Below are 18,556 nucleotides of genomic sequence, written 5' to 3' on the forward strand. Positions count from 1 at the left end.
GGCGCTCTTACCCAACATAGCATCTATTGATTCAAAAACATTAAAAACTCCCAAACTCCTTGTATGTTTTGATCATCGTTCTGAACCTGATTTCTACCAAAAGTTCTTTACAAAAATGCAATATTTGAGAAGTGATAAAAGAGAACAAATGAAGATAGGATGAAACTTTTTGTTTGTTTGAAAGCAGAGGGTCTGTTCTTTCATTTGATATATTGTATGTTTATATATTAATAAAAGAAAATTGGAACTGACTCTTTATTTGAAGACACTAGGGCTGTCACAATTATTAAATAATCGTCTCATTGCAATTGTTTGACCTCATCGCGATTGTTTGACCTCATCGTGATGATTTCAGATCACCGCAATGATTGCACATCTCTCTAAAAACACAAGGGGGAGCTGCAGCGCCTGTATAAACAAGACAGTATCACATTATTTTTAAATATGTGTTATGTGTATTAATCACAACAATATGTGAAAATTATTTCATAAACAAAGAAAAAAATGTATAAGAATTAAATGTCAAAGCAATAAAATAGACAACTAATTGTCATAATCGTCAAAGCCATAAAAAAGGCAATTAATCGCCATTATCGCCACAATTTATTAGGCAATTAACCGTCAGCCAAATTTCATGATTGTGACAGCCCTAGATGACTCTAAAAAATGAATACATTTTACCCAAAATTAGATTGAAAACCATTTGTTGAATGTAATAGTCATGCAAAGGTAAACTGAGCAGAAAAGGGTAGGTCATCGATGAAATAATAGGATGCCATAACCTGGTGTCACCTTGTGACAAGCTGTGAACCTCTTGTTGAAGGCTCAGGTGCGCGAGGTGTCAGCAATTAGCTTGACGTGAATGTTTTTTTTTTTTTTTTGGAGGGTGACTGTGATCCTTTTGGGACTTGAGTCTGTTTGAAGGTTTCAAGGGCACTACAAGTGTTTAAAATAGCAGAGGTGTCTTGGAGTTTTTCTGGTGTGACAGGCCATTAAATCCAGCTTGAGAAAATCTCCTGGGATATTGTTACTGCCTTCAGCACTGGTATTTCCAAATCTTCACTGTGATGTCTGCCACATTTTATTTTGACAGCAAATCATTTTACGTTTTAGGCAAAGTTACAAACAATATGGCTTTGATGTATCGATTCACCTCAAACAGATTTACATGTTGACATACAACAGCACATAAAGGAGCCTGCTGCGTGTATTTGTGTGTGTTAAATGAGGCTGATGATGAAGTCTTATAATAGATGGTTGTGTAATGGACGCCGTTCAATACCTCATTCTCACCAAGTGATTTTTTGCATTTGTCGGTGTGTAACTTTCCACTAAAGCATGCAGTCAAGAATTATTTTGTGTCAAAGCCCGAGGTCAGATGACGGCAAAGCTAGTAGACACAGGGTACCAGTCAATATGCTAGTTTCAAGGATGATGTCACATCCTGTGGGACCTTCAAGGTCAGCCACAAAGCTGTTTTGATTGGCCTTTCAAATGTCAGTAGTGGGTTTTAATCAGTTTGTGCCCTTTCAAGGTTGGTTTACCACTGTATATGTTTAGCTTATCACAGTGACCAGACCTCTTTTATCCAAAGCGACTTGCAGTGCATTACAAGGTATACATTTTTTAAGCATGTGTGTTCTCCCCAAGCATGTGAGGTCGAACCCATGACATTTTTCCGCTGCTAATGCATTGCTCTACCATACATCTATACATGATCTAGATGATATAAATACCTGCACATTATGCTTCATTTATTTTCCTCACTCACAAATGCCCACGTATAATGTATAGCATAAATCATACACCCACCCTTCTCTTATTATATAATTTCAGCACTCCTAGTCCTACTGGTACATGATAGCATTTCATTTTCCATTTAGCCTAATAAAATCATGTGTTCCTTATGATTAATTTTCATTCATTTCACTTAAGTCTTCCAATGATAAAAGTTGTGTATTTTTTTACTGTGCAGTAAGAAGCAAGTTTTTTTTCAGGATCTTTCTAATGTATTTTGTTAATTCACTGCATATACATTACATAGTTTGTCTCCATTATCTGCCATTAGATTAAGCCTTGGACAGTGATAGAAATAATCCTTTCAATGTCACAGGCGATCATCACAGCTGGCATTTTATGCATATCTTTGCTTTTTCCATATGCACTTTCTCTTAAAGGATTGGACAAGGCTCCAGACTTTTTTTACCAGGAGCACAGTGGCCCCCACAGGGGCGCAACCAAAAAAATTTAGGGGCACACACCGTAAATCAACATGCTAACCAAATAATCACATTTCTACAAATTTTCACTGTATTACTAATAAATACTTTGACGATAGATGCAGAAAGTACAATGTGCTGTTTCAAATTCAGTGTCACATCACAAAAATAGGTCAAATTTACTAGGCGCACATGTGCAACTGGATGTAAAATTCAGTGGCACACTCTCAAATTTATATTATATATTATATATTCTGTCATTATTTACACACCTTTATGTGTTGTTACAAAAGGGCATTTTTTTCATGCTCTTGATACATAGCAAGAGTTTATACTGACCAGTCAACTACTCTTTTAACTATGACATGACTAACAGCGTCTAAACTCTCATCCAGGCATCTCTGTGAATCTTGATGGTTATAAATGGTTATGAACCATTGTACTTTTGAGGTACAAATATACCTTTCAGTAGGGGTTGGCGATATGGCCAAAATCTTATATCATGGTATGAGTACTTTTATCACGATAACAATATATATTACAACATATAATTTTTTCTTTCATATCACAAAAAAGTTATACAAGCCAAAAAAGAAGAAAAAAACAAACACAACTCAAGCTCACCGAAGATAAATAAACAGTCAATAATGAAATATAGATAAGAAATTAATTAATTACAAGCAATATAAGGTACAAAAGTGATTTAATCAAGATATCTTGCTGCTGTTGGAACAATATTAGGTAACTTCCCTTTTAAGACCGAAGTCCAGATCCAATATACTGTTAGGGAGCGTGTACACCAAAGCATTTAAATGCGACTGACAAAATGCCAGGCGAACGCAGGACGGCAACTGTGGGTCAATGCCAGCGTTTTAGGTTGCTATAATACTTCTACTTTGTTTATCAGTTATTGAACGATGCACCATAATGGTTGTTGTGATATATTGTATGTCCCACCCATCCTCCACTTTGATTGGCCGGCCGCATAAGAAATTAAATGGACGAGCTGGGGGTTTCACCCAAAGTTACAAAAATTTTCAACTCTGGGCGCTTCGCGTGAAAACAGCGTAAAAAAACGGCAGTTGGTGGCGTTTTTGAAAACCACTTTGATTGGCGGTTGGCCACGCTTCCGACAAGACTTCCGTCAAGCATTAACGCTTTCGCCCCGTGTGAATGTACCGTTACACATGCGTATTCTTTTTTCAGCTGTTTACTTTCTCTTAAGACCTAAATGACCATGTTTATGATAATACTTGCAAATATTGACGCATATGTGTATTTAAGGCCAAAAAACCTTGATAGAGACGATAGTCCAAAATCTCTACCAATCTATACATTTCTACTGGTTGAGCCTACCTGCCTGTATATCACCCACCCCTATCTTTGAGGTACCAAATGCAACCTTTGGGAACAAAGGAGTGCTTTTGAAAGGGTCCCACCCCAGTGCCAGATTTTCTATCTTTCTTCTGAAAGTATAGAGTGTAACAGCTCGGTTTTAGAATCGGTTCGCAGCCCTTGAATTGGGCCACAGCTAGTAGCTACAGTGTACTGTTTGTAAGGCCGCTGTTTGCATCACATACTCTTTTTTTTTAAATAATTTTTTTGGCCATTTTTGCCTTTATTGATAGACAGTAGATTTGAGAGACGACAGGAAAGTAGAGGGTGGAGAGAGGGGTATGGGATCGGCAAAGGACCTCGAGCCGGGATTCGAACTCAGGTCGCCGGAAGTGCGTTTGCACCATATGTCGGAGCGCTGCCCAGACTGGACTATTGCAATGCGTTACTGGCTGGTCTCCCAGCCTCCACAACCAAACACCTACAGATGATTCAGAACGCAGCAGCAAGAGTGGTCTTCAATGAACCAAAGCAGGCGCACGTCACTCCTCTCTTTGTCAAGTTACACTGGCTTTCTATAGCAGCTCGCATCAAATTCAAAGCTCTGCTCCTGGCCTTCAAAACCACCACTGGGTCAGCACACCCTTACCTTCACTCTCTTATACAGACCTAGGTATCCTCTAGATCCCTGCACTCTGCCACAGAATGATGGCTTGTGGTGCAATCTCAAAAAAGGAGAAAATCAGTATCTCGCACCATCTCTGGATCTGTTCCACATCTGTGGAATGATCTGCCGGTCCCGACACGATCTGCTGACTCTGTAGCTATCTTTAAAAAGCTTTTTCTGTCAACACCTCACTTAATATCTTTTCTATTCTCCTTCTTTAACTTTACAAAAAACAAAAAAAAAATGTTCTTGTGTTGTTCTATTGTTTACCTCACTTGTAAGTCACATTGGATAAAAGTGTCTGCTAAATGACTAAATGTAAATGTAGATATGGAATAGAAGGTAAATGAGGTAAGAAAATAGATTTACTGTATGCAAACAATAATGTAGGAGCTATTGAATGTCTGAATAAAAGAAATAGAGAGAGCAGGATTACGTTTGTTCAGTAGGTTAATCCAAACTGTAGTAAACAGTCTTAATCCTACATTGCCATCTCACCTAGAGGATATAAAGAGGGAACCCTTGACAGATGGTCAAACTGTTTCGGCCTGCTGGCACAATGAAGTGACCAACTTTGCCTTTTTGCTATTTCTTAGCTGTTTTACTGTACATTAAACAATTTAAGATAAGAGTTTAACCATATGTTATTGAGAAGCTATGCAGTGCTCTTGCAATTTGCAGGACGCAGAAGATCATGGGTCAAACCCAGGAAACATGCTTGGTGTTTTTTTCATCATTTGAATTTTATTCTATGTGGTTAATATGATTTTCTGTGGTATGAAAAACTGAGAACACATTTAATATCAGACTTTACACAGCCTATAAAGTGCTCGTGTACTGGTGTGTCGTGATGGGGATTTTGCCGTAATGCCTTCTGGTCACGTGTGCAAGCTAAAATAGGTCACACATAGCACATCCGGGGATGCCACATCAATGAAAGCCCTAGTGTGGAAGTAAATCCAGTAAACCACCCTTAGGATCTCATGCACACCACCCCCCTGTCCCGCACGAGTTTCCTGGTTAAACGTTGCTGTTCGGGTTGTAGATAAAGTATTATCTGGCTGGCATTTACCCTCACCCCTAAATCACAGGAGGCAGTTCCTGGACTGCGTCTCTTGCGGTGCAGCAGAAGGTGTTGCGACGTGATGCATACAGATGAGCCTTCCTACGTGTTCGTTTTTATCACCGTGCCAACATCTCATGTCGTAGATTCTGTAACGCTGTCCAAAACCAGCATGCATTTCCTTTACAGTCTGTGATTTATTTACTTGAGTATTTGTTTTTGATCATGCTTACGGTTTCGATTCTCTCTGCAGTATGGACGGTCGGACAGTTACCGCGTGGCGACCACGCAGGACAGCAATGACAAGGAGTCCCCAAAAAAGAAGGGGGGGAAAGACCTGGATGACCTCAAGAAGGAAGTACCGCTGGTAAGAAAAGCACACATACACTATTTAAACATCAGGGTGTGTGTGTGAGCATTTCCCATGAAAGAGTGTAGTAAAGGAGAGGTGTCACATGACACCTCATGAAGTATGATCTTCATGCAACTCTTACAGTAAGAGTTTTTTTTTTGTTTAATGTTTGTCACAGAAACTGACTATTTTTTAAGCAATGGACAATACAATAAAATTACATAATGTACTCTAAATAAGCAAAAGTTATATAATGCACTTCACATGAGTGGATACTTGTGATGGCACTGCTTTATTGTTATTTGTGCAATTTATTATTTACAGTCTATGCTGTTATTGTTTTTCAGACAGAACATAAGATGTCGATCGAGGAAGTGTGCCGAAAATACAACACTGACATTGTGCAGGTGCGTTTCTCAAAGTTCAAAGACAGATCAGATCTTTTAATCGGACTTTAAATTATTAGATTATAGAGAGAGGGCTTTTGATATTCTGTCATTTAGCAAGTGGTTGTCATCATGTTAATTTCATTGTCAAACCTTCAGATGCATTGGATCTAATAAGGATTACTTGACAATTAATAGGCAGGTGTACGACTAACGTGTTTGAAGTTTAAACTAAAGGGGCAGGAAAGTGAACTGGGTCTGGACTTCAGTAGCACTACTTTAAACCAGTGGTTCCCAAACTTAGGGGGCGGGACCCCCTTGAGGGGTGCAAGATGGTGCCAGGGGTGCCCCAGTTTTAATACATTTTACAAATTAATTTATTATAACTTCAGTGTAATTAAACCATAAGTTTGAGACTGTTTCATGTCATTGATTTTGAAGGGATGCACCCTACACAAGTTTGAGAACCACTGCTTTAAAGGCGGGGTGCATGATCTCTGAAACCCAATGTTGACATTTGAAATCACCTAAACAAACACACCCCTACCCCAATAGAATCTGGATCTTCTTTTGATAGACCCGCCCCACACATACACAGTATGACACGCTTCTTAATGCTGATTGGCTACAAGTGTGTTTTGGTACTCAACTCCCTTTTCCAAAGTGTTTTTCAAAAATCATGCACCCTGCCTTTAAACCATATAACCAACATCGCCCCCTAGTGACCATGCAGTGATGTTTGACATTCACCCTGATCCATTCCCCTCTGTCTCATCTCTCTTTGACTCATGTTCCTCTTTTAGGGTCTGACTAATGCCAGGGCAGCGGAGTATCTCGCTCGTGATGGTCCCAACGCTCTCACTCCACCCCCCACCACCCCAGAATGGGTCAAATTCTGCCGACAGCTCTTCGGAGGTTTCTCCATCCTACTGTGGATCGGAGCTATCCTCTGCTTCCTAGCCTACGCCATCCAGGCCGCTACGGAGGACGAGCCTGCCGGAGACAATGTGAGAGCTCACATGTGCAAACACACAAACCATTAACACATTGGATTAAATAAATAAACTGGGTTTGGGAGGTTGAATAGACAAATCTTAATATCCTGAGACTGGAAATTAAAAGAGGCTGGGTATAATGCTTATGGAGATGTTTTTTTAAATTAAGATTTATTCATCATCTGAAAGCTGAAAAATAAGTTTTCCAATGATGTTTTTCTGGATACAACAATATTTAGCTGATATTTGTAAATATGGAATCTGAGGGTGAAAAAATATCGAAATATTTAGAAAGGTGCCTTTTAAAATTGTCCAAATTAAGTTCTTAGCAACACATATTACTAATGATAAATACATTTTTGATATATTTACAGTAGGAAATTTCCAACATATCTTCATGGACATGTCATGATCAAGTGATTGACATTTGGAGTTCTCATTACATTCACATGACATTTACATTAGCCATTAAGCAGAAACTTTTATATAGAGATTTAAAAAGTGAGGAAGGAAAGCGTGAAGATTTGTCATTACGTGCATCTTCTTTATATGTGTAAAAAAATAAGTAGGCTATAATAATGTATAATATAATGTATATAATAATAATAATAATGATATAGATCATGTATAATAATATATAATACAGAAAATATTGTAATATAAAATATAATCATGTAAATTTTATATATCAACATTATCATACACATTATAATTATAGCCTAGTATTTGATTATAGTGTGGTTTTAGGTTTTCTTGAATTTTTGCGTACATTTTGATACAAAAGTTTTTGTTGAGTTCTCTTTAATATCCTAATGATCTTTTGCATAAAAAATCTATAATTTACCCCATAAAATGTATTGCTACAAATTTACCTGTGCGACTTATGACTGCAGTATAATCCTATTCAATAGCTGTTTATTTATAATTGTTTGCATCTTATGCCTTCATGTTAAATTTAACAATTATTTATTAATCATTTTATTATGTATTATTTGTATTATACCCTGATAGTTGGTTTGCCAGTTGGTTGGTTATTTAGTTGAGAGTCTGCACTGTATGTAAACTTTTTTGAGTGGGTTTTGATCTAAAACACAGCCACCTTCCAAAACAGCCCAGAATTTGGGCGAACACCACTCACATTTTGTTGTCCCATCTGGATAATAAACTGGTGTTTTCTTTTTCTCCTTATTCTGCAGTTGTATCTGGGTATCGTGCTGTCTGCTGTGGTCATCATCACCGGCTGCTTCTCCTACTTTCAGGATGCCAAGAGCTCTAAGATCATGGAGTCTTTCAAGAACATGGTTCCCCAGGTACATAACCTCATCTGATTTAATCCAACACAATCCCAGTGCCTAGTTTTGGTTGTTCCTATTTATTTTATGTTTAACCTCATAAACATTTGCACAGCAGAGTCTGGAGAGACTATCTTGTCCCAATGTATCGTTATGAATTATATCTGAGGTTTCATGCTTTTTTGTCAGCCGAAACCCCTCGACCTAAATCATTTCATTAAAGTAGCCCCTAAGATTTTAAGTTAATATTTTAATAATTTAATAGCACATTTGCATGTTTTGCATTTGTTTTTAAGTTTTTATTAATAGTATTTTATTATTATTACCTGTTACTGGACCTTCATCTGGTAAATTTATTGGTACGTATCTATCCATTTTGCACAAGTTTTCTGATATTGTAGGGTTGTAAAATGGTCACATGACATGCAGATTAAACCAAAAAATATATCTTTTGTATATTTGTTTTTCATTAACTCACAAACACCCTGCAATTCCCTCACGAAGCACCAGTTTACTGAAGGTCTGGGAACCATGGCTGCTTTGAATGACCAAAGTCCTACCTGAGGTCATATTACTGACACGTAAAGAAACCAATCATGTTATGGTTTGTGCCACGTCATGTTTAGGGGCGAGAAAATGTCTCCACAATAATAGACTGACGTGCAACCAGTGAAATCATTTACTCATGAACATCTATAAAGTTCATAACAACAATGGCAAACACGTAAATGACGCTTTTCCATTGCATAGTACCCCGCGGTTTAGTTTGGGTCGGGTCAGCTTACTTTTGGGAGCTTTTTCATTTGGTGCGATCCGAGCTGATACCAAACGTGACGCAAAACACTGCAGATCACTGATTGGTCTGAGAAAATCGTCACTACCAGCATCATTGCTATAATGTAAAAGATTAGCTTTACCTTTGTGCTAGCTTGTGCTGTCTCAAGTAAAACTGTTGTCATCTGTGCTCTGCTGTAAGTTCCCAAACTCCCTTTTAGTGATGAAAAACATCTACAGGTTGAGAATCAGGAACACCATAACAGTTTTTTCCAGACTTGCAAATTCGCAATGCACGTGTGCATTATATGTGTATATGCAACTTAAATGAGGCTCAGCGGAGCGCGTCGACTGACGCCACCGGTGTTTGTACAGAAATGTCATGTGATACAGAGGTAGTGATAAACACGATGTGCAAATATCTTTGTGGTGGTCAATTTTGATTTTGTGGCCCACTGAGAAATAAATGAATGTATGGGGATGTTTAGCATTCCAACAACGCTCTCACTTGTATGATACAGTAGTAGGCTGTATAATGACAAATATAAGGACACGCCTATAATCCCTTCCACTCCAAAGTGTTACTAAACTCGATGGAAAAACTAACCAAGCCAAAGTGAGGTGAGCTGACCCGACCTGACCCAAACCAGACCGTGGGGTACTATTCAATTCAATTTTATTTATATAGTGCTTTTCACAATTGGTAATTGTTTCAAAGCAGCTTTACATTAATAAGTGAAAAGCACACATGGCCCCCACAGATAGCACAACATGATACACGATAGCATAAGCAGCTAAATTTGCTTCGGCTATGAATCAACATTATAAGCGAGCGTTTTACTAATGTAACGTATAGAAGAGGGTGCTAAGTTAAGCCCAAGAAGGCTGCCTTCCCGGGTTGAAAAAACCCCTAGGAGAAAAAAACCCCCGGCTAAAATAAAAATAAAGTCCTGAAAGTCCTAATGAAATAAAAAAAGTCCTAGGAGGGAAAAACCATTGGGATATATATATATATATATATATATATATACACATGTAAACGGATAATGAGATTAAGCGGAGGTTAAGCGGGTTCAGCCGGTGGTCGTTGGTCAGGCATCAGCTGGGCATCACGTTGAAGGACGGCCAGTAGATCAGAGGTGTGCCGACTTTCTATGCAATGCAATGGAAATGGAAAAGTGCCAAAAATATCTCCTCTAATTGCATCAAGCAAAAGTCTTTTAAAGGCTTTACACCGTGAACCTTGCATACTCTTTTAGCTTTGTGTTATTTCCAGGCCGACCAGTAAAAAGAAAGCAACACACAAATCTCCCCGAAATCCTGTATAATTTAACCAATCCAGAAATGTGTGCCATATGCATCAAACGTTCAGCAAACGGTCCGTGGGCGTGACGTCTGAGACTAGGGAAACCCTGAAATAGATGATCATAAATCTATGAATATCACTTAAAATGCTTTTTACGATGCTCTTGTCTAGAAAATAACAGCCTTATGCAACAATAATCAATATATAAACCTGGACAAACAACATTACAGATCCACTTAAATCATCTGTTTGCTTCTCTTCTCGTAATCCTAATTATATAATCTCTCACTGTTGAGTGGCTGAATCCTCTTGAGTATTATAATCTCTCTGTTGTTTTCTCAAGTCCTAATAAATGGTTGAAACTGGTGTGTATGTGTGTGTCCACAGCAAGCTTTAGTGATCCGTGAAGGAGAGAAACTGCAGATTAATGCTGAGGAGGTGGTGGGTGGAGATCTGGTGGAGGTGAAGGGAGGAGACCGGATCCCTGCTGACCTCAGGATCATCTCTGCCCACGGCTGCAAGGTACCTGGACACTCATGGGATCTGTTCAGTGGCGGCTCGTGACTGCTCATCCGAGGGGCGCAAATTCAAAATATGTGTTCGGAGTGTCATATGTGTAGCTTGTGTTTTCAATATGTGTTTGTTGCGTCATTTGAACCATGTGCATCATGTGTTTTGTCAAAATAAGTGCCTGCTGCACACGCGTCGAGGCCGCTTATGATAAAAGAGACGCTCACGTTCACAAAATACACGCAAGACACTCCCTTAACAGTAAACTTTGATTACGCATGAGATTATGCGAGTATCTGGCAAAGGTGAGCGTCTCTTTTATCATAAACCCTTTGGACGCGTCTGCGGCGGGCACTTATTGTCAGGAATGGTGGTGGATGAACCCAAGTGCAGACAGCTCTCAACTCAAAAAGACTTTTATTAATAAACAAAAACTCCCTCGAGGGGGTAAACAAGACAAGAATTAAATTAAATAAAAGACACAGCAAAAACAAGACAAGACTCCTGACGGTGTCACACAAACACATACAATGATACCACAAAGACAAGAGACACAATGGCATTAAAATAGGGAAACTAATTAGGGGACAATAACAAACAGGTGAGGAAACTAATCATACATAATTAGGAAACAGGAGGGTAAGTTTAAGACTAAAGACAGGAGAGCACGTGCCACACATAACACATAGGTCACGTGACTCTCCACACAAACACAGAACACATATACAGGGGTGTCAGGATCCTGGCACCAAACAAGACTAAATACATTTAATAACATTTGGGAACCTGACACTACCCTTCCCTTACGGGATGCCACACGGCATCCCAACACAACATGACATAAAACAATAAACAGTCCAACGGCCAGAAGGCCGACAGTGCCCAATGTCCGGACCCCCGAAAACAAGAAGGCGGGACAGACGGTCTCCGCCAAGGAAGTGGGCCCGGAACCCAGCACCACTCGGCCCGCCGACCTCAAACAGGACATGCCGTACAGGAACGCTCACGGGGCCACTTATTTTGACAAGACACGTGATGCACACAAAATCTCTTTCCGTGTATAACACATATTTTGAAATTACAAACCACACACATGATGGGCTACATACATGTTGTGACGAACTTCGTATCGAGTGCCCTCGAAAAAAGAAGTTACCGGCCGCCACTGGATCTGTTTGTCCTATATATACTAGATAAATTAGTACACAGATTGATTAAGCTTGATGTTTATTATAATTTTTTTAGGTTGACAACTCATCCCTGACTGGTGAATCTGAGCCCCAGACCAGGTCACCCGACTGCACCCATGATAACCCTCTGGAAACCCGTAACATCGCCTTCTTCTCCACCAACTGCGTTGAGGGTACGGTTGCCATAGCAGCTGCATCACTGGTCCATTTTGTCTGCCTCTTGCACTCCATTATCTCTCTTTTTTTGATGTTTTCCGCTTTTTATTAACCCATCCTCTCCGATCGATTTTCGATTTTTCATTTCACCCATTTCCCCACCTCTCTTTCTTCTTGCTGAGAGCTGCCAGAAAGGAAAGACGTTGTCATGACAACAAACTCTCACTTTTGCTCTGCCCACACGATTGCTCACATCCCCCTATTCACTCGATTTTTGCCACATATTTCTCTTTCTCTGTTAGTCTTTACTATTGCAGTAGCAAAAACTACAGATTTCCTTTACTTAAAGTTTTGTTGCTTGTGCATTTAAAGATAAATCCACATGTCAGTGTCTGACCTTCCCAAATCCACCTGATTTATTGCGGTAATGAAAGCAAGTCTCAATTTGAATGCAACAGCCACAGCGTGTCAATTACATCGTTGCTGTATTTATGTTGCATGTCCAAAGCTCAATACGCTGTCAGTGGGGTGAACAAGCTGTTACATGATATTACATGATGTCTACATGAGACATAAGTCTCTTTTGCCCCCTTGTGGTAGAGTTAGGGAATATATCAAACTTACCCCAAATGGACAATGCCCTCTGTTAAAATCCAAGCCCAGTCTCCTGAAGATGCGTATAAGTAGCACGAAGTGTAAAACTCGTGCAATACATACGCCAAATTCCACTTTGGTGTGCATATGATACGCAAGTCCTTCCCATTCACTTAAACGGTGCATCTTTTTTTGTCGTTTTATTTATTGGTTTCTCAATTTTTTTGCTATTTTTTACCATTTTCACTTGGGTTTAGCTAAAAATGACATCCTAACCCAAACCCCAACTCTAGCCCCAACTCCAAGCGACCATGGCTTAAATATGGACAAAAACATGGAGAAACCTGTATATTAAATAACCTCATTAAGCAAATCTAAAATCTAACCCTAAACCCAAGCGAAAATGGTTTAAAAAACAGAAAAAAATTGAGAAACCAATAAATAAAACGACAAAAAAAGATGCACCGTTTAAGTGAATGGGAAGGACTTGCGTATCATATGCACGACAAAGTGGAATTTGGCGTATGTATTGCACGAGTTTTACACTTTTACACGAGACTGGGTAGTAAAATCCATATTGGTACCAAGAAAGCAAATTATTATATTTTCTTATTATGTAAAGTTTTAAAAACATCCAAAAATTAAAGCGAAGTAGCTTATATAAGATAAAATACTTTATAATGATTTATTACAGGTTAAACCTATTTGGTCAAGCCTTATATATATATATATATATATATATATATATATGTATAAACACTAAAACCAAATCTGTATATATGTAATATGTAAACATTTAAATATAAAAACTACAGTAAATATCACCATACTAACCTCTCTTCTTTTGCAGGTACTGCTCGTGGTATTGTCGTCTGTACTGGTGATCGCACCGTCATGGGCCGCATCGCTACTCTGACCTCTGGCCTTGAGAGCGGAAAGACCCCCATCGCCAAAGAGATCGAGCACTTCATCCAGATCATCACGGGCGTGGCCGTCTTTCTGGGCGTGTCCTTTTTCATCCTGTCAATCATCCTGGGCTACAGCTGGCTGGAGGCCGTCATCTTCCTCATCGGAATCATCGTCGCCAACGTGCCCGAAGGACTGCTGGCCACTGTTACTGTGAGCATGCTGGGTTTATCTGCCCTTTTACTGTGTTTAAATGTGTTGTATTTATTTTATGTAGTGTTTACTGATGTTTATGTACTTGATGTTTGTTATTATCCATTGTGTTTTGTGAGTTTGTGGGTATCCATTTATTCTCTGCGGGTGTGTTTTGAATGAAATATTAACATGCTGCTTACTAGGGTTGAAGAAAAATGCGATATACATTTGTAAAATCAAAAAATGCTATGCCATTTTTAGACTAGACTTTTATGAAATATAATATCTGACCTTGAACCCAGAGATGCCCTGCCACGTTAGTCGTGCTGCCAGTGGAAAAATATGGTACACGCACATACCTAATAAAACAAAACTTCCTGTCAGATGAACATTACTGTCGTTACATTGCACCTTAAAAAGCGCTTTTATTACCATCAGACAAGATTGTGAGACTTCTTTACCCCAATAAGTCATATTTAAATGCTGTTTTCAACTTTTAAGCAACTGAAATAAGTTGTTGTGAAACTTAAAAAGATCTCATTTCAGAGAAACAACCGGTCCTGGCACAGACACCGTTCTGCTGTGCACACGTGCAGCATCGACAATTCAATTTGTTTATTCAAAGTTTGAGGTTGTGACTTAATATCGACCAATTTTGATTTAAAATCGAAATCATGACACCCTTGATAATTAAGGGTGTGGCCTTTTGAATGACGGGTGAACTGCCACTGCTGTCACTACCGTTGAGCTAGGTGGGCGTGGTTTCAACAACCAGCCACCTCGGCTTCACCCAAGTCTTTACCCATTTTCGGGTATCCGCAGGCTTCGCCATCTATTGGCTTTAAAAAAGCTCTTTACAAACCTATGGGTGACGTCACAGACACTACGTCCATATTTTGTACAGTCTACGGTACGTACGTATGCAACAATAAATGTTTCAAACTGCAACAGGTGACCCAAAGGAGATGACTTGCATTAAGCAATTGTCATCCAATTTTGATCTCCAAATTAAAAGCTGTTATTTTTTCATTTTTTAACCAATCGAGCAGCCTTTATTCAGCGCGACATTAAAAACACATTCATGTATAGAGCGATCGGCGAGGTTTGCTGCTTGCAGTTGAAGGTGGAGCTGTAGACGGAGCCATCAAGTGAAGTGTGCGCAGTGTTTCCTTTTTTCCTTTTAGTGAATTAGATGGTGTATTTGTCATAAAAAAAAAAATTATATTGAATTTTTAAAGCGTGACTATACCCCTGGTCAGATTCGGACTCCACCCACTGGCAATATTTGAAAAATGCAAGAAAAGTGGGCAGACCCCAACGGAGATAGAGGGGACGAACTAAGCTCGCACCAAGTGTGTGGTGAAATCGTAACAAAGGCGTGGTTCAACCTGAAGAGGGCAGCTTTTGTACATCATATATTGTAGCATTGAAACATTTTATACCCAAATGTCAAAAAAGTTTCTCAAATCAATGAACAGCACTAATAAAGCCCCTTTCTTAGGGTTTAGTTACCCTTTAAACATGAAATGCATGTGATCGTTGTCATCGAGGCGACCAATCACAAAGAGCTGGCTTCTACATTTATCAGGGACGTGTAATAAAAAAATCATAAAGTAATTTTAAGACACACTCCCACAAAACCGGGACTGTAGGGGATAAACCGTGCGGTCTGGTCAGTTGTCTGATCATGCATAACTTTCTATAGGACTAGCATTTTTAAATTCGTTATAAATGATTAGTACATGTATAATATGTCTTTTGCCCTTAATTTTGATGGTAGAGATCGGATCGACTTGTACAGTAGGTTAATATGGTGCTCATGCAGCACTGTAGTACGAGTAGTATGCTAATGTTGCATCCAGACACACCCAATACATCTCTATTTGTCAGTAGTGATGATCAGTGTTATTGTGTAGTGCCAGTGAAGTGTTGTGGCTTCTCGTCTATGATGATGTGATGGTGTTGTGTAATGTTCAACTATATTCCCTCTCTCTAACCTTCTGTATCTGTGACTCTTCGCGATGGGGACTCTTGTCTCCGTCTCTCTGTGTCTTTCTCTCTCTTTCCTGTGTTCTTTTACAGACACTGACTGTTCAAACCTAGGCCAATATGAAAATCTGAGAAAAGTATTACTCTGTGGTTTCTCTAGTTGCCTGTGCCTGCCACGTAGAAAAGATTGAGGCTCTCGCTGTGCTTGACTGTGCATTAGGGCTTGCCTGTGCCCTCTGGCTGTGACACACAAAAAAGGCCTGAAACGTAGGCTGTGTCCGAAATAACCCCTATAACCTCATTCCCTAGTTTGCTAATATAGCCCACTTGAATGAGTGAATGAAAACGGGAATTCGGACACTAAGGCGTGTGCCCACAAGTGAAGGGGGTAGCAGCTAGCCATTGAGTGTACATGGGTCATTATTGCAGTGCATTATGGGATTAAATAAGTGCACTCGATGATGTCCACTATAATTTCAGACACCACTACAAATAGTGCATTATTTGATTATGGGTATAGGGAGCTATTTCGGACACAGCCATAGTCTACACAAGCATGTGAATGATACAACAGATCTTATGCATGGTTATATATGGGGATGTGTAGGGAGACGATATTTTGAACAGCGCAATGACATGTACCAATTTTTTGGACATGAAAGGATGTCGGGTACAAAACTATACCTATTTTGACTTTAACCAAGTGACAATATAAGAGGCATTTTCTCATCTCTTTTAAATGTAATATATTTTTTTACCTAGTATGCACAATAACAGTAATAGAAAAGACATTCAACAATTTTTGGGGGTCACAATGACCGAGTTAAGAACCACACTGTCCGACTGGACTGCGCATATAAAATGCTTTGTGCAATGCGTTTATACATGTGTTTGTGTAGAGAGTATGTTTCTGGCCTCACTTTATTGCTTTCTATATTTGTGCATTGGCTTTTATTTGCTCCTCAGAGCCTCTTTTCTTTAACAGTGAGTTATTACTGCACGATGCTGCATTGTGCCACAACAACAAACTGCGTCGTATCACTAAGATTTTGCTTTGTTCTCTCTTCTTTTCCTTCCAACTTCTGTCTCACCCACACTTCGGTTTTACTGCTCCTCTGTTTGCGTCTATCTCTCTGTTTCTGGATCTCAGGTGTGTCTGACCCTTACAGCCAAGCGTATGGCTCGTAAGAACTGCCTGGTGAAGAACCTGGAGGCTGTGGAGACTTTGGGTTCCACCTCAACCATCTGCTCTGATAAGACCGGCACATTGACGCAGAACCGCATGACCGTCGCTCACATGTGGTTTGACAATCAGATTCACGAAGCCGACACCACAGAAGATCAGTCCGGTGAGTGGACAGATAAGACAGACCACACTGTATGTATATAAAAACAACAACGTCTACAAAAATATATAGACAGAAGTATGCATTAAACACAGATTAAATTTTTTTTATAAATATGCAAATAAAAAGTACATCATTCACATATAGGAATTAAAAGGAATATTACCCACAACTTATTTACGTTAAAGGTACTGTAGCGCTAGACATCTCTGCTGCGGTCTCGCGTGTCACAGTTACCAAAGTGATTGACTTATTTACGGGAGAAAAATCAGATAGACCACCATCGTCTCTTTTCTCTGGAACAACTGACAACAGAGAGTTTTATTTATCTGCGCATGCTCAAAACAAAACAGTGCACGCAGGCACACGTTCTAATGACGTCACTGCGTAGACTATTTAACATGGCTTTGCCACTTATACTGTGAAATATGCTTAACACTCCCACTCAAAGACATTTTTATAGCTTTCAATAGGGGCAAACAAAAAAATAGAACAAATACATAACTCCAACATAGAAAAAAAAAAAAAAAAATTGTGTATACTGGCAGTAATCTACAAAAATAAAAATAATAATTTTTACATCTGCCAGTTCACATTATTCTCCAAACAAATACACCTTGAAGTTCTCAAATTTAACCTTTGACACAGGCTTAGTAAAGACATCAGCTACCATGTGTGCAGTAGGGCAGTATTCTATAGATATTTTACCCTCTGTGTGTGCAGATCGTACAAAGTGATATTTTATATCTACATGTTTACTTCTCTGTCTGCACACTGGGTTTTTAGACAAAGCTATTGCCCCCTGGTTGTCCTCATATATTTTGACTGGCACATGCTGGTTACTACTATCAATTCCCTTGAGTAGTTGTGCAAGATACATACTCTCTTGAGTAGTGGCTGCTAGTGCCATATACTCGGCCTCACAGGTAGACAACGCCACTGTTGGCTGTTTCCTACTCTTCCACGATATTACTGGACCATTCTCAGTTAAGCTGAAACAATATCCAGTTGTGCTCCTCCTATCATTTTTATCAGCTGCCCAATCAGCATCACTGTATCCCTCAAGCTGTAGATTTTGTTCACATTTTCGGTAGTGTAGTTCTTGATCTATAGTACCCTTTAAGTACCTCAGTAGGTGTTTTGCTGTAACCCAATGCTGTTGCTTTGGTTCTGCTAGGTGTTGTGATAGTTTACTAACAACCCAACTCAGGTCAGGTCGAGTACATGTCATAATGTATATCAAACTCCCTACTATCTCTCTATATCCTGTTGAGTCAATAA

General features: G+C 39.2%; 1 protein-coding gene across 1 annotated transcript in view; it reads left to right on the forward strand.

Annotated features, from left to right (window-relative positions):
• Positions 1–18,556, forward strand: part of atp1a3a (ATPase Na+/K+ transporting subunit alpha 3a) — a 37,498-nt gene that overhangs the window by 2,334 nt on the left and 16,608 nt on the right. The window contains exons 2-9 of the mRNA XM_073858556.1: positions 5,538–5,651; positions 5,984–6,043; positions 6,826–7,029; positions 8,214–8,327; positions 10,777–10,911; positions 12,145–12,262; positions 13,690–13,958; positions 17,080–17,273. Coding sequence (XP_073714657.1) covers positions 5,538–5,651; positions 5,984–6,043; positions 6,826–7,029; positions 8,214–8,327; positions 10,777–10,911; positions 12,145–12,262; positions 13,690–13,958; positions 17,080–17,273 — 1,208 coding nt within the window. The remainder of the gene's footprint in view (positions 1–5,537; positions 5,652–5,983; positions 6,044–6,825; positions 7,030–8,213; positions 8,328–10,776; positions 10,912–12,144; positions 12,263–13,689; positions 13,959–17,079; positions 17,274–18,556) is intronic.

This window comes from Misgurnus anguillicaudatus, chromosome 20 (genome assembly GCF_027580225.2).
Source record: "Misgurnus anguillicaudatus chromosome 20, ASM2758022v2, whole genome shotgun sequence".
Taxonomy (NCBI): Eukaryota; Metazoa; Chordata; class Actinopteri; order Cypriniformes; family Cobitidae; genus Misgurnus; species Misgurnus anguillicaudatus.